The sequence below is a fragment of the Phyllostomus hastatus genome, unplaced genomic scaffold (assembly GCF_019186645.2).
Source record: "Phyllostomus hastatus isolate PE091 unplaced genomic scaffold, TTU_PhHast_1.1 phas_contig_40, whole genome shotgun sequence".
NCBI classification, from domain to species: domain Eukaryota; kingdom Metazoa; phylum Chordata; class Mammalia; order Chiroptera; family Phyllostomidae; genus Phyllostomus; species Phyllostomus hastatus.
Genome location: NW_025333872.1, coordinates 88,604 through 104,460, shown reverse-complemented (window position 1 = coordinate 104,460; position 15,857 = coordinate 88,604). Strand labels below are relative to the sequence as shown.

At 36.9% G+C, this 15,857-nt stretch overlaps 1 protein-coding gene across 2 annotated transcripts in view; it reads left to right on the top strand.

Annotated features, from left to right (window-relative positions):
• FKBP5 (FKBP prolyl isomerase 5) overlaps positions 1 to 15,857 on the top strand; it is a 97,540-nt gene that overhangs the window by 27,632 nt on the left and 54,051 nt on the right. Inside the window, exon 2 of one of the 2 annotated variants that reach the window (XM_045843662.1) lies at positions 12,893 to 13,018. In XM_045843662.1, the coding sequence (XP_045699618.1) occupies positions 12,914 to 13,018 (105 nt within the window). In that variant the 5' untranslated portion in view covers positions 12,893 to 12,913. Of the gene's footprint in view, positions 1 to 12,889; positions 13,019 to 15,857 lie in introns of both variants that reach the window. The other variant, XM_045843663.1, reaches the window with a different exon arrangement.

Genomic DNA, 15,857 nt, shown 5'->3' with positions numbered 1-15,857 from the left:
GAAATATGTCAGTGAGTGAAACAACAAATCAATGTTTCTCTCTCCCCCTCTTTTTTTCTCTCAAATCAATAAATTAAAAAATATTTTTTAAAAACAGAAACTATTAACCTAATCCAAGGTCAGTGAAGATTTACCCCTGTATTTTCTTATAAGAATTTGACAGTTTTAGCTCTTACATTGAGATCTTTGATCCATTTTGAGATACTTGTTGTATATGGTGTGAGAAAAGGTGTCCAACTTTGTAACCTTTTGCATGTGGAAATCCAATTGTTCCAGCACCATTTATTGAAAAGAATGTTCTGTCCCTCAATGAATTATTTTAGCATGCTTTTTCAGTATGAGTTGACCATAAATCTAAGAGTTTCTCCCCTTTCAATTCTCTCCCATCGATCTATGTGTCTGTCCTTATCCTAGTACCACATTGACTTGATTAGCTTTGCAGTAGGTTTTAGAACCTGAAGTGTGAGTCTTCCAAACTCTGTTCTTTTCAAGGCTCTTTTGACTGTTTTACTCAATTTTTGCTGTGAACTCAAAGCTGTTCTAAAAAATAAAGTACATGTTTTAGAAAAGAACCCTTAAATTGTAATATTTGAATTATGATGACCATTTTTTATTTTCCCCCAAATTTCTGTAATATATTATATTTATAATTTAAAAAGTTTAAGTTTTGGCTAATAGAATAATTTTTTAACTCAAGAGGGAGCCCTTAGACCTGTAGACAGAAATCAGAGTTACCCAACTCTCCAGGAAGAGTGCGTGAAGGTGAGGTATAAGGTTATAGTTAGAATAAGCCAGTCTCAGATTTATACTCAGCTTCTTGAATTCTGTTTCTTTTCAGCAAATCCTTCAGTGTCTTCTCTGCCTTCTCACACTCCATTAAAAGCACTCCCTCACACCCTAGCTTTGGACTTTTCTCAGAAGTTCTCTTAGATTAAAATTTGGGAATTTGGCTTGTTGTGTAATCACCTGTGATAAATGGAATGAATGGTGGTTAAGCAGCATGAAGGCAAGGAGCCAAGCAATGTAGTCTGAGCCACATAGCCACTGGGCTGGAAAGTGGTTTTCAAAGTGGGTAAAGGAAGTCACCCAAGCAGAGATTTTTACTGCCTTCTGTGCTCCCATTGTGTTCCATCAATTTCTTTGGAACCATATATGCTGGTTTCTTACAAAAGTATGTGCTCTTTAAGGTCAGAGACCTGCAGGTGGTGCTGGGGTGACTCAAAAGTTTAAATAGGCACACAGAGAAGCAAGCCATGTGTCTCAGTCACAGGCTGCTTTTCATGTTCTTTGTAATTGCCACTGTAGAGTATGTGTGTTCTAAGTAGTTTGGGGCTTTCCTTTATAGCTTAGCCAGTGTTAAAATCTCAATATATTGAAATACTTTATAGGACTTGCATATTACAGGTGTCCATCGGAGATTTGTTCCAAAACTAAAGCAAGTTTTATAGACCTGCTAAAGACTTTTGATAAAAGTGTCAACAAAGCCAACTTTGCAGCATTATGACTTTGAACTGCTAACATTGATTTTCACTGTATATTTTTCAGTTGAATTAATCAAAAGAAGGGGAAAACAGCTTTTAACTTAGATTTTTTAAAAAAAAATTGTGATCCCATTTGTTTATTTTGTTTCTCTTGCCTGGGAAGATATATCTGATAAAATATTGCTATGAACAGTGTCCGAAATTTTGCTGCTTATGTTTTCTTTTACGACTTTTATGGTTTTGGGTTTTAACATTTAAGTGTTTGATCCATTTTGAATTTATTCTTGTGTGTGGTTTAAGAAGATGGTCTGGTTTCATTTTTCTGTATGTATCTGTCCAGTTTTCCCAACACCATTTGTTGAATAAATTAGCTTTAGCCTTTTGTATGTGCTTGCTTCCTCTGTCGAATATTGACTGTAAAGCTGTGGGTTTATTTCTGGGCTCTCTGTCTGTTCCACCGATCTGTGTGTCTGCTTTTATGTCAGTACCATGCTGTTTTCATTACTATGGCCTTATAGTAACATTTCATGTTAGGTAGTGTGATTCCTCCAACTTTGTTCTTCTTTCTGAGGATCCCTGTTGCTATGTAGGGCCTTTTGTGGTTCCATATAAATTTTTGAAATATTTGTTCTAGTTCTGTGAAATACATCATTGGAATCTTGATAGGAATTGCTTTGGATCTATAGATTGCTTTGGGTAGTATGGACATTTTAATGATGTTAATTCTACTTATCCATGAACACAATATGTGCTTTTACTTATTTGTATATTCTATTTCTTTCTTTAGTGTCTTGTAATTTTCCATGTACAGGTCTTTTACATCCTTGGTTAGTTTTATTCCTAGGTATTTTTTATTCTTTTTGGAATAATTGTGATTGGGATTGTTTTCTTAATTTCCCTTCCTGTTAGTTCATTGTTGGCATATAAAAAGGCAACTGATTTATGGATATTAATTTTGTATCCTGCTACTTTGCTGGATTCATTTATCATTTCTGATAGTTTCTTGGTGGAATTTTTGGGGTCTCTATGTACAGTAACACCAAGAAGCTCAACACTAAAAAAACAAGCAATGCAATTAGAAGATGGACTATTCTAAGAGGAATAGAAGTGTCTATTCCTCTGACCTGGAATAGACACTTCTCTAATGAGGACATACAGATGGCCAATAGACATATGAAAAGATGCTCAATGTCACTAATCATCAGAAAAATGCAAATTAAAATCACAATGAGATATCATCTCACACCTGTCACAGTGGCTATCATCAATAAATCAACAACCAAGAAGTGCTTGTGAGGATGTGGAGAAAGAGGAACCCTAGTGCACTGTTGGTGGGAATGCAGACTGGTGCAGCCATTCTGGAAAGCAGTATGGAAATACTTTTAAAAAGTACAAAGTGGATCTGCCTTATTGACCCAGCCATTCTACTTCTGGAAATATATTCAAAGGAACCCAAAACACTAATTCCAAAGAACATAAGCACCCCTGTGTTCATTGCAGCGTTATTTATAATCACCAAGATATGGAAGCAATCCAAGTTGCCCATCAGTAAATGAGTGGATAAAAGAACTATAGGACATTTACACAATGGAATACTACTCGGTTGTAAATATGAAGAACATTTTATCCTTTCTAACAGTGTGGATGAACCCAGAGAACATTATGCCAAGGTAGTCAGAGCATGGCAAATACCATATGATTTCATTCAGATGTGGAATCTAATGAACAAACTGACCGAACAAGGAAAAATGGGGACAGACTCATAGATGGAGAGCAGGATGATAGCTAGTGGGGACAGGTGAGGGGTGGAAGGATTAAGGAAAAAAGACTCATGGACATGGACAACAGTGTGGTGGTTGCTGAGGGGAGGGAGTATAAGGAGACTAAATGATAATGGAAAAAAATCCAATGAAGATTAAATAAAAAATTGTATATTTATGGCTTTTAGAAATGTAAAGTCACAATTTTAAATTTTTTATAAAGTTTAATTGTTTTTGATATAGGCTTAAGAAAAAAGGAGATATTGCAACTATCCATAAATCCAGAAATATGAACAAAACCATAGTTTAACTCTGTTTTAAAAGGAAGTACCTGCCATTTGGGAGAGAGATTTATTATCAATTTCATGCTTTGACTTTTGTAATGTCATAGAAAAACTATACCTTTCAAATTTTAGACTGTCAAAATATTTTCTGAACAGTGTTTATTTTATCAGATGCTTTCCCCACTTGGAATTTCGTTCATAATTGTTTTATCTTCCTTTTTCTGGCTTAAAAATGTACTCATGGACTTGTACTTCCAGCCTAGATGGAATAACAGATTGGATTTACTGTCTTGGCTGTAATCATGTAACAGACAAACAAAACCCCCAGAAAACATAATGTGAACTTTTCAACACTGAACAATAGGCAGTACAGGACAGTGATCCCCATGAAAGCAGAAAGGTAGAGATGAACCCTGCAATTATCCTAACTTACTGCTTGGAGAGAGTTTCCAGGTTGCAGTGTAAGGAGGTAGAACCCAGGCAGATCCCATCAGTCTCCTTGATTTGAGAAGACAGTGAGGCCTAGTGAGGCCAAGGTAACTAGTTTGGACAAGAGAGAGCTGCTGTACAAGGAGAGAACTCCACAGGTCTGTAGAGAATCCCTTTAAGTCTTCAGATAAGTACTGATAATGAATGTGTTGTGTGGAAACTACCCATAGCTGACAAAAAACCACCCAAAAGAGCTGAAGGGGACAACCCCTGATTCATTTTCAGGGTTGAGAATAGTTTGTGTTCCCACCAGCCAAAGAGGAAAAACCTCGAAAGACACAGGATATCAGGTAGAGTACTCAGAAGGGGTTTGTTTCAGCAGTGGGGCGAGTGAAGGCCTAAGCTAAAGACTGCTCTCATCCCTTCTAACAAAGCTTAAAAATAGGCCTCAAAAGGATCAGACTGTTCCTGATAACATAACTGCATCCTAGAACAAAGCTCCATATTTATAGTTTATATGAAAATATCTAGCATCCACCAAGGTAAAATTCACATTTGGCCTTCACTCAAAATATCAGACTTGGAATGATACAGGAAAAATACAGCCCATGAGGAGGATTATCAAAAACTAGAAACAGACCTAGACATGCCACATATGATAGAATTAGTAGACAAAGATATTAAAACAGTTCAGACTATATTCTTTATATTCAGGAAAGTAGAGAAAAGATGGAGAATGTTAAATCGATATGAAATTTCTTTAAAAGATCCAAATTGAACATCTAGAGATGAAAACCACAATGTGTAAGATGAAAAACGTGCTGCATGTGATTCACATTAAATTAGTGCAGGAGAAAAGGTCAGTGAACCTGAAGCCATAGCAATACAAACTATGCAAAATAAAGCTCAGAAATAAAGACTAGGAAAAAATGAATAGAGTATTAATGAGCTGATAGGCAACTTCAGGTGGCTTAATATACCTGTAATTGTCGTCTCATGAAGGGAAAATGTTTGAAGGAACAATAGACACACATTTCCCAGAGATCTCCCCTGAACCCCCAAAAAGTGAAAAAGAACAAAGAACATATGTGACAAATAGTAAACAAATAGATGTTAGATTTGTATGAGACTGTCAGTAATCACTACTATAAAAAGTCTATAAACAACTCAGTTAAAAGGCAGAGCTTAGTAAATTGGGTAAAAAGGCAAAACTCACCTGTGTGCTGGCCATAAGAAATCTACTGTACATATTAAGATACAAATAGGCTAAAAGTAAAAGATTGGAAAGGAATACTTCATGCTACACACTGGCCGATGTGGGTCATTTGTTTGGAGTGTCATTCCATGTGCTGAAAAGTTACAGGTTCGATCCCCAGTCAGGGCACATGCCTGGGTTGAGCACTTAGTCCTCTGTTGTGGCACATACAGTAGGCAGCCAATGGATCTTTTTTTTCCCATTGATTTCTCTCTCTCTTTCTCTGTCTCTTCCTGCCCCCCACCCCCTTCCTCTCTCTGTAAAATCTGTTTAAAAAATATTCTATGCTAATACTAATCAAAAACAGTGGAATAAGTATATTAATTTTAGACAAACTAGATTTTATTTTATTCATTACCATTTATCCCCTCTATACCCTCTTCCACCCATCTCCTCCCACCCCCGATTCACCACACTGTTAGACAAACTAGATTGTAGAGTCAAGATTATTAGCAGGAATAAGGAGGGTAATTTCATAATGATAAAGTGGCTAATTCATCACATGGAATGAATAGTCCTAAAAATTTATGAACCTAATGACAGAGCTTCAAAATACATGAATCAGAAACTGATAGAACTGGGTCCTGGCTGAGTAGCTCAGTTGGTTAGGGCATTGTCCTGACACACCAATGTTGCAGGGTTTGATGCCCACTCAGGGCACATACAAGAATTAGCCAATGACTGCATAAATAAGTGGAACAAGAAGTCAGTGTTTCTCTGTCTCTCAAAATCAATTTTTTAAAAAAGAAGAAACTGATAGAACCGAAAGGAGAAAGATCCACAACTATAGTTGGAGATTTCAATACTTTACCTCTCAATAATTTAAAGAGCAAGTAGACAAAAAATAAGTAATTTAGAAAATTTAAACAATTTAAAAAATAAAAAAATAAATAAATGTTTTAATTAAAAATAAAAAAAAATTTAAACAACACCAATAACTAATTGACCTAATTGACATTTATATAACATTCTACCCAATAGAGCAGAATATACATTGTATTTATTTGCACATGGAACATTTACTGATATGGATGATGTTTTGGTTCAGAAAATAGTGTGAATAAATTTAAAATTACTTAAATGATAAAAAGTATGTCAGCTGACCAAAAGGAAATTAAATTAAAAATTATAGAAAGATATCTCAAAACCTGAAAATTTATTTAGAAACTAATATTTTATTTTATTTTATTTTATTTTATTTTATTTTATTTTATGTATTGTAATGTATTGTATTGTATTGTAATCTTATTCTTCTTGTTCAAGTACAGTTATCTGCATTTACTGCCCACTCCCCCACACCCTAGGCATCCCCACCTCCCTCCCCTACTTCCACCCCCCTTGGTTTTGTCCATGTGTCCTTTATAGCTTTATACATGAAAACCTTTCCCCGCCATGGTCCCCTCCCACCTCCCCTCTGGTTACTGTCAGATTGTTCTTAATTTCAATGTCTCTGGTTATATTTTTCTTGCTTGTTTTGTTTTGTTTTGTTGATTAGGTTCCACTTAAAGGTGAGATCATATGGTATTTGTCCCTTACTGCCTGGCTTATTTCACGTAGCATGGTGCTGTCCAGTTCCATTCATACTGTCACAAAGGGTAGGAGCTCCTTCTTTCCTTCTGCTGCATAGTATTCCACTGTGTAAATGAACCATAGTTTTTTGATCCATTCATTTACTTATGGGCACTTAGGTTGCTTCTAGCACTTGGCTATTGTAAATTGTGCTGCTATGAACATTGGGGTACATAGGTTCTTATGAATTGGTGTTTCAGGATTCTTAGGATATAATCCCAGCAGTGAAATTGCTGGGTCAAAAGGCAGTTCCATTTTTAGTTTTCTGAGGAAACTCCATACTGTTTTCCACATGGCTGCACCAGTCTGCATTCCTACCAACAGTGCACTAGGGTTCCCTTTTCTCCACATCTTCTGCAACAAGAAGTTTGTTTGTTGCTTTGTTTATGATGGCCATTCTGACTGGTGTGAAATGGTATTTCATTGTGGTTTTAATTTGCATCCCTCTGATGGCTGGTGATGCTGAGCATCCTTTCAGATATCTCTGGGCCCTCTGTATGTCCTCCTTGGAGAAGTGTCTGTTTAAATCTTAACCCATTTTGTAATTGGGTTGTTTGTCTTCCTAGAGTGGGGTTGTGTGAGTTCTTTATATATTTTGGAGATCAAACCCTTGTCTAAGGTATTGTTGACAAATATGTTTTCCCATGTAGTTGGTTCTTTTTTCATGTTAATGCTGTTTTCTTTAGCCATGCAGAACCTTTTTAATTTGATGAAGTCTCATTTGTTTATTCTTTCCTTTGTGTCCCTTGCTTTAGGGGACATATCCGTGAAGATATTGCTGCATGGAATATCTGAGATTTTCCTGCCTATGTTTTCTTCTAGGGCTTTTAAGGGTGTCATGACTTACATTTTAGTCTTTTATCTACCTTGAATTTATTTTTGTATATGGTGTGAGTTGGTGATTGAGAGAAACTAACACATTTTCAAGAAGCTCTTGGGTCAAAGAAAAAAATGAAAGATTAATTTAGAATGTATATTATTGAAAATGAAAAAAAATGACAAAATTTGTGGGATATAGTAATGCATGTGCTCAGAGGAAAAATTATGGCACTAAATACATATATTAGAGAAAAAATAAGGTTTCAAATCGATGTCCTCAGCTTCTACCTTAAGAAAATAGAATAGAAGAAGCAATCAAACCCAAAGTAAGCAGAAGAAATGAGTTAAAGATAAAAGCCAAAACCAATGAAGTAGAAAAATCAAAAAACAGTAGAGAAAGTCAGTGAAATCAAAAGCTGGCTCTTTGAGAAGACCAATAAAATTGATAACCAATATATGGTATTTGAGAAGACCGTATAGCCTGCTGGACTAGGAAAAAGAGAAGACACAAGTTACCAATATCAGGAATGAAAAAATTGGTTGAACTGCAGATCCAATCATTACTAAAAGGCTAAATAAGATAATTATATGAATTACTTGATGTCAGTGCATTGGACAGTTAGGTGTAATGGGCAAATTTCTTGAAAGACAAAATAACAAAGCTCACTTAAGAAGAATCAAATAACCTGAATAATTGTATATCTGTTAAAGAAATTGAATTTCCCCCAAGAAACTCTGGGTTCAAATAACTTCCCTGATAAATTCTATCAAACATTTTAGGAAGTCATAAATACCAGTTTTACACAAATAACTGTATAAATTTGATGAGGGGGAATACTTCTTAACTCATTCTATGACATTGGTATTATCCTGATACTAAAACCAGACAAATGCCTTCCAAGAAAAGAAAATTATAGCCTAATATCCCTTATGAATATAGTTGCAAAATTGTTAACAAAATTTTACCAAATTGACCCGAATAGGGGTCACAGATGATGTGATTGTTTATGATTTCTAAAAATAAGCTACTAGGCCAATTAAGTGCACTTACCAAAGTTACAGGAATCAAGATCAATATAGAAAAGTATGTTGTATTTCTGTATACTAGCAAATGAAGTCAGAAGTTGACATTTTAAAAGAATACCATTTATAGTAAAATTAAAAATTTCAATACTTAAGGACAGATTTCATAAAACATATGTAAGACCTCTCTACTGAAAGTTATAAAATGTTACGGAGAGAAATTAAAGAAAACCTAAATGAAGAGATAGTGTGTTCAAGTATTGGAAGGCTCAATATTGTCAGTTTTCTCTAAAGATAAATTCAGTGCAATCCCAATCAAAATCCCTGCTGGCTATTTAGAAAGTGGCAAGCTAGTTTTAAAATCTCTGTGGAAATGCAAAGGGTGTAGAATAGCCAAAACAATTTTGATGAAGAGCAGAGAGGACTTAATAATATCTGATTTCTAAAACTTATTATAGCTATAATAATCAAACAATGTTATTGGTATAAAGATAAACAGATACTTCCATGGAACTGGAGAGTCCAGAAAAAAATATGTTCAATTAATTTTGAGTATGGTGCCAAGGCAATTAAGTGGAAAAAATGTCTTTTCAGCAAATGGTAGTAGAAAAATTTGATATTCATATATAAAAAACTGAATCCATGGCTTAATGCATACCTTGCATCATATGTAATAATTCAAAATTGATCATAGACCTAAATGTAAAGCCCAAATCTATAACATTTTTAGAAGAAAATATGTGTGTCTTTGGGTTTGGTAACAATTTCTAAAGTATAACACCAAAAACGTGATTTACAAAAGAAACAAAAATAAATTGGGCTATGTCAATATTACATACATCTCTTTGAAAGCCACCTTTAAGAGACTAATAGGATAGGCCGCAGACTGGAAAAAAATACTCTCATATGTCTGTATTCAGAATATATAAGGAACTCTCAAAACTCAGTGATTGGAAAACTCAGTAAAAAAGTAGACAAGAGTCCTGGCCGAGGGGCTTAGTTGGTTGGAGCATTGTTCTTTACACCAAAAGGTTGCAGGTTAGGGCACATACTTAGGTTGTGGTTTCAATCCGTGGTCAGTGTTCACACAGGAGGTAACCAACCAATATTTTTCTTTCACCTCTCTCTCTCTCCCTCTCCCTCCTTCCCTACCTTCCTCCCTCTGTAAGCATATTCTCAGGTGAAGATTAAAAAAAATAGATCGCCCTGCCTGGCGTAGCTCAGTGGATTGAACGCAGGCTGTGAACCAAAGCATCGCAGGTTCGATTCCCAGTCAGGGCACATGCCTAGGTTGCAGGCCACGGCCCCCAGCAACCGCACATTGATGTTTCTCTCTCTCTCTCTCTCCCTCCCCTCTTTAAAAATAAATAAATAAAATCTTTAAAAAAATAGGTCAAAGATTTTAATAGACCCTTCACCAGAGAGAGCTGTATGGATGGTAAATAAGTACATGGAAATATGATCAACATAATTCATCATTAGGGAAATGCAATTTAAAGCCACAATAAGATACCACTATATACATGTTAGAATGTCTTCAGTTAAAAAAGTGCTGGTGAGCCCTGGCTGGTGTGGCTCACTGGATTGAGTGCCGGCCTGTGAATCGAAGGGTCACTGGTTCAATTCCCAGTCAGGGCACATGCCTGGGATGCAGGCCAGGGCCCCCATTTGGGGGCATGCAAAAAAGCAACCACACATTGATGTTTCTCTCCATCTCTTTCTCCCTCCCTTCCATTATCTAAAAATAAATAAATAAAATCTTTAAAAAAAGTGATGGTGAGGAGCAACTGAAACTCCTGTGCTTCTAGTGGGAATGCAGAATGGTACAGCCACTTTGGAAAACATTTTGATACTTTCTTAAAGACCCAGACTATACACCTACCATGTGACTTAGCCATTTCACTTCCTAGGCATCATTCAAGATAAATAGTGTGTATGGCCACATAAAGATTTGTACCCATATATTCAAAGCAGTTTTGGTTGTAATAGACAGAAATTAAAAACAATCCAAATGCATCAATAGGCAAATAATCAAAATGTACATCAACAAGCAAATTAAATAAGCAATGCACTGTCTCTGTGCAGGGGTAGTACTCAACAGTAATAAGGAATGAACTATTATTGAAACACCCAACAATGTGTTTGATTCTCAGTATACCTAAAAGAAGAGAAAGAAGCCAGTGGGAAAAAGATGTGATGCCATTTATGTGGAATTCTATAAAATACAACTACTCAGAAAGCAGATCATTGATTGCCTGAAGATGTGAGCTGGTCAGGGATAAATTATAAAGGGACACGGGAAACTTTTAAGAGTGACAAATATGTTCATTATCTTAATTGTAGTGATGGCTTTATGGATATATATACATGTGTCAAAACTTAACAAATTGTATACTTTAAATATGTGTAGTTTATTGTATGTTAAGTATATGTCACTAAATCTGTAAAAAATGTGTGAGTTCAGCATTTATTACATGCTGCTCAAACTTTGGAATCATGTAAGGGACTCAATAATTTAAAATATTTTTTCAGTGATGAAGTTTGATGAGGTAGGAAAATATGTATTGTGTATATCAAGTTTACTTAAAATTTGAACTTATTAGAAAATTGAGATTAAATGAATGTTCTAATTTGAGCTTTCTGAAATTCTGAGGGAATTTTCAGAATGATAATACCAAATGTTAGATTTAATTTTACTGTCAGATTAGAACATTATTATCCAACTGGATGATAGATAAATAAAGGGAGAGAAAGGAAAAACTTTTGTAGAGCCCTTAGTTTAAAACTGAGGAAGTCAACATAGTTCTAGACTTGGGAGAAATTCTTATGACCCTAATTGGATGACTGAGTATCTGTGGTGGTAGAATAACAGCTCTTCATCGACGGCGACATCCCAGTCACTGGGATTTTGTTCATATGTTGCCTTACAGAGCGGAGGGGACTTTGGAGATGTGGTTAAGGCTAGCCATCTTGAGATGGGGAGATTTTTCTGAATTATCCAGATGGGACTAACATACTCACATGGATTCTCCTTTTTGCCCCAGTACCATTTATCTTTTCTTTGGTGTTAATTAGGATGTGAAAGGATTCAGAGATGCTTGGCAAAGTTCATAGTCAATGTGGAGTCCACACTGGGCCTTCTGCAATGGTACAATACTTGCATCACTCCTCATGTTTGAGTTTCTTATGTTTAAAAGCATGTAAGCTACCTTGGCTGGGTGAGTCTGTTAGTTCAAGTGCCCTTCCATACACCAAAAAAGTTACAGGTTCATTTCTTTGCCAGGGCACAAAGGTAGGCTGCGGGTTCCATCCCTAGTTTGGGCCCATATGAGAAATAACCTATTGATGTTTCTCTCACACACTGATGTTTTTTTTATCTCTGTCTCGCTCTGTCTCTCCCTTCCTCTCTCTGTAAAAATCAGTAAACATATCCTTGGATCAGGATTTTAAAAAAAGCACGTAAGCTACCAGTACCATAGAAACCCCAGTGATGCTCCCCTTCTTCGCATTGAATACTTGTAATACTAGTGGTAACCTCTTTGAGTCACTCCTGAAATGCTCTGACAAGGGCCTCCTGGGGTGAAATCCTGCCTTGCTCTCAGCTGGTGGCTCCCCTATTTGACATCCATGAATTTCTTCCCCTACACTGGTACCACTGACACCATCTTGGAGTCCGGGCTGTCCCACAAAAGATTGTTAAGAAACTTATGAAGGCAGAGAAACTTTCCCAGCTGTGTTCAGGGAGACGTGACTAGGGAAGGTGATCAGAGAGAGGCAGTATTGCTGGCTTGGAAAATGGAGGAGTGGGGCTGTGAACTGAGGAATTTGGGTGGCCTCTAGAATCTGGAAAAGGCAAGGAATTAGATTCTCTCCTAGGGCTTCCAGAAGGAATATAGCCCTAATACCTTGTTGTTAGCCTAGTGAGATTCATTTCTGACTTCTGACCTGCAGAAGCGTAAGATTTAGGCCATGAGTATTTTTTAGACCATTAAGTCTGTGGTAATTTGTTATGACAGCTATAGAAAACCAGCACAATATCTAAGGGGAGTAAAGCTCAGAATTAACAATTTTTGCCAGAGGGTTGCAATGGAAAGTGAACTCTGTATTACCAAAATAGCTGTTTTTGTTCCTTGGGAATTGTTTCCCCATCTACATGTCAACCTCGTTTTCCTATGTGAATGCTCAGATCAGGTTATGAATGCTCAGTTCCTGGGAACATTTTATGATGCATGAAGAAATGATATTTTTCCTAAATATGTTTTTTCTCAGCAGGTTTTTTACTTATAAAAGACAATGACTACTGATGAAGGTGCCAAGAACAACAGAGCAAGCGCAGCAGCGGCTGTTGCTGCACAGGGAGAGGACCTAACCTTGAAGAAAGATAGAGGAGTGTTGAAGGTGAGGCCACGCAGACGAATGACGTGGGGAATTCACTCTGCAAAGAGTGTTTGTAAAAACTTTTTGGGGGTGGGGCTGGAGGTGGTAATATTTACTAAGTGCCAAACATGACAGCTGAAGCCTCACTTCATTTCATAACTTGAGGTTTAGTTTTGACCCCAGATTATACAATAGATGGTGAGACTGAGGCCCAGCCAGGGAAATTAAATGCTGAGTATCACACATGTAAGTAAATGCAGATCTGGGGTTCAGGTCCAAGTTATGTCTGACTCCAAAAGGCTGTCTCAGAGTGGACAAATGGGTTGTTACTTCAATGTAATATTTAGTGTATTAAAGCTAGCTCGTAACAATTCAAAAGACTTTTTTTTAAGGAAAAGAAGAGCTACCTTGCAAAGTTCAAAAGGATTTGTTTTTATATACAAATAGTATGTACCGTGTAGCTAATCATTTTTATATGTGTTATTTTATTTGTATCTCCAAGTGGTCTTGGAAGACAGAGTACCTCTTGATTCTTTTATTTACATATGGAGAATAGATATATATATTCCATATAAGTGAATAAACTGAAACTAGGAGAGGTTGAATGGCTTTGGTCATATTAAGTTATTTCTCTTACACTGTTATGCATATGAGTTTTGTATAATTGTACATTTTTTTTGCTGAAAAGATTATCTTACAAAGTTTTTACGCTTTGACCTCAGCACACAGGTAATATTTGATTCTAAATATTACCTGTGTGCTGAGTTCTACTATGTCCTTGTGTCCACAGTAGCAAATGAGAATTTTTAGTTTTTGTCTAATGTTGCTTTTGTGAGTGCTTTTTTTTTTGCCTGAATCTCTTCTGAATGTGTATGTTTTACTATTAGCTTGTTGTCTGCCAAGCCAAATTTTGGAGACTTGCAACTACAGAATAAGGGGTTATGTTATGGATTTATATCATGAGACCTTACCTTCTTTCAGATGGTTTCTCAACCTGACAGCATATAATCTCACATCCCACACTCCAGGATGCTGGCAGACACAGTGAGACTCTGCAGGCGTCCTTGGTATCTCGGTCCTCTTTCATCTTTTCTGAGCACCCATCAGAGAACACGGTCCCCAACTTGCCTCTGGTTCTGCTTGGTTCTAGGGGTGAAACCAATAAGATTTTTAGGCTTCTAAGGAACATTTTGAGATTGTAAGCCTTTTTTGTTTGTTTGTTTTTAAGATTTTATTTATTTATTTATTTATTTGTTTATTTTTCTTTCTTTTTTTTAGAGAGGGAAGGAAGGGAGAGAGAGAGAGAGAGAGGGGGACATCAATGTGCAGTTGCTGGGGGCCATGGCCTGCAACCCAGGCATGTACCCTGGCTGGGAATCGAACCTGTGGCACTTTGGTTCGCAGCCTGAGCTCTATCCACTGAGCTACGCCAGCCAGGGCTGTTTGTTTGTTTTTTAAATATATTTTATTGATTATGCTATTACAGTTGTCCCATTTCCCCCCTTTACTCCCCTCCACCCTGCACACCCTCTCCCACCCACATTCCCTCCTTTAATTCATGTCCATGTGTCACAAGTTCTTTAGCTTCTACCTTTCGCATACTACTCTTGTCCTCCCCCTGTCTGTTATCTACCTACCATCTGTGCTACTTATTCTCTGTACTTTTTCCCCCCCTCCTCCTCCCACTCCCCTGTTGCTAACCTTCCATCTGATCTCCATTTCTGTGGTTCTGGTCTTGTTCTAGTTGTTTGCTTAGTTTCTTTTTGTTTTTGTTTTTGTTTTTGTTTTTGTTTTAGGTGTGGTTGTTAATAATTGTGAGTTCGCTGTCATTTTACTATACATCTTTTTTTTATCTTCTTTTCTTAGATAAGTCCCTTTAACATTTAATAAAATAAGGGCTTGGTGAGGATGAACTCCTTTCATTTGACCTTATCTGAGAAGCACTTTATCTGCCCTTCCATTCTAAATGAAAGCTTTGCTGAATAGAGCAATCTGAGATGTAGGTCCTTGCCTTTCATGACTTGGAATACTTCTTTCTAGCCCCTTCTTGCCTGTAAGGTCTCTTTTGAGAAATCAGCTGACAGTCTGATGGGAACTCCTTTGTAGGTTACTGTCTCCTTATCTCTTGCTGCTTCTAGAATTCTCTCCTTCATTTTTACCTTGGCTAATGTAATTATGATGTGCCTTGGTGTGTTCCTCCTTGGGTCCAACTTGTTTGGGACTCTCTGAGCTTCCTGGACTTCCTGGAAGTCTATTTCCTTTGCCAGAATGGGGAAGTTCTTTATTATTTGTCCAAAAAAGCTTTCCACTTGTTGCTCTTCCTCTTCCCCTTCTGGTACCCCTGTATTTCGGGTGTTGGAATGTTTAAAGATGGCCTTGAAGTTCCTAACTCTCTCTTCATTTTTTTGAATTCTTGTTTCTTCATTCTTTTCTGGTTGGATGTTTCTTTCTTCCTTTTGGTCCACTCTGTTGATTTGAGTCCCAGTTTTCTTCCCATCACTATTGGTCCTCTGTGCATTTTCCTTCATTTCACTTAGTGTAGCCTTGATTTTTCATCTAATTGGTGACCAGATTCAACCAATTCTGTGAGCATCCTGATCACCAGTGCTTTGAACTGTGCATCTGGTAGGTTGGCTATCTCTTGGTCATTTAGATGTATTTGCTGTGAAGCTGTGATCTGTTCTTCCGTTTGGGCCATTTTTTTTCTTTTTGTCTTGTCCCGCCTGTTAGGAATGAGGGGCAAAGCCTTAGGGTTCACCAGGGCGGGGCACCCCAGTTGCTGGGTTGTGATGCTGTATGTAGGGGTGGGGTCCTAGATGGAACAGTGGCGCTTGCTCTGCTTTCTGTTGGATTTCAGTCC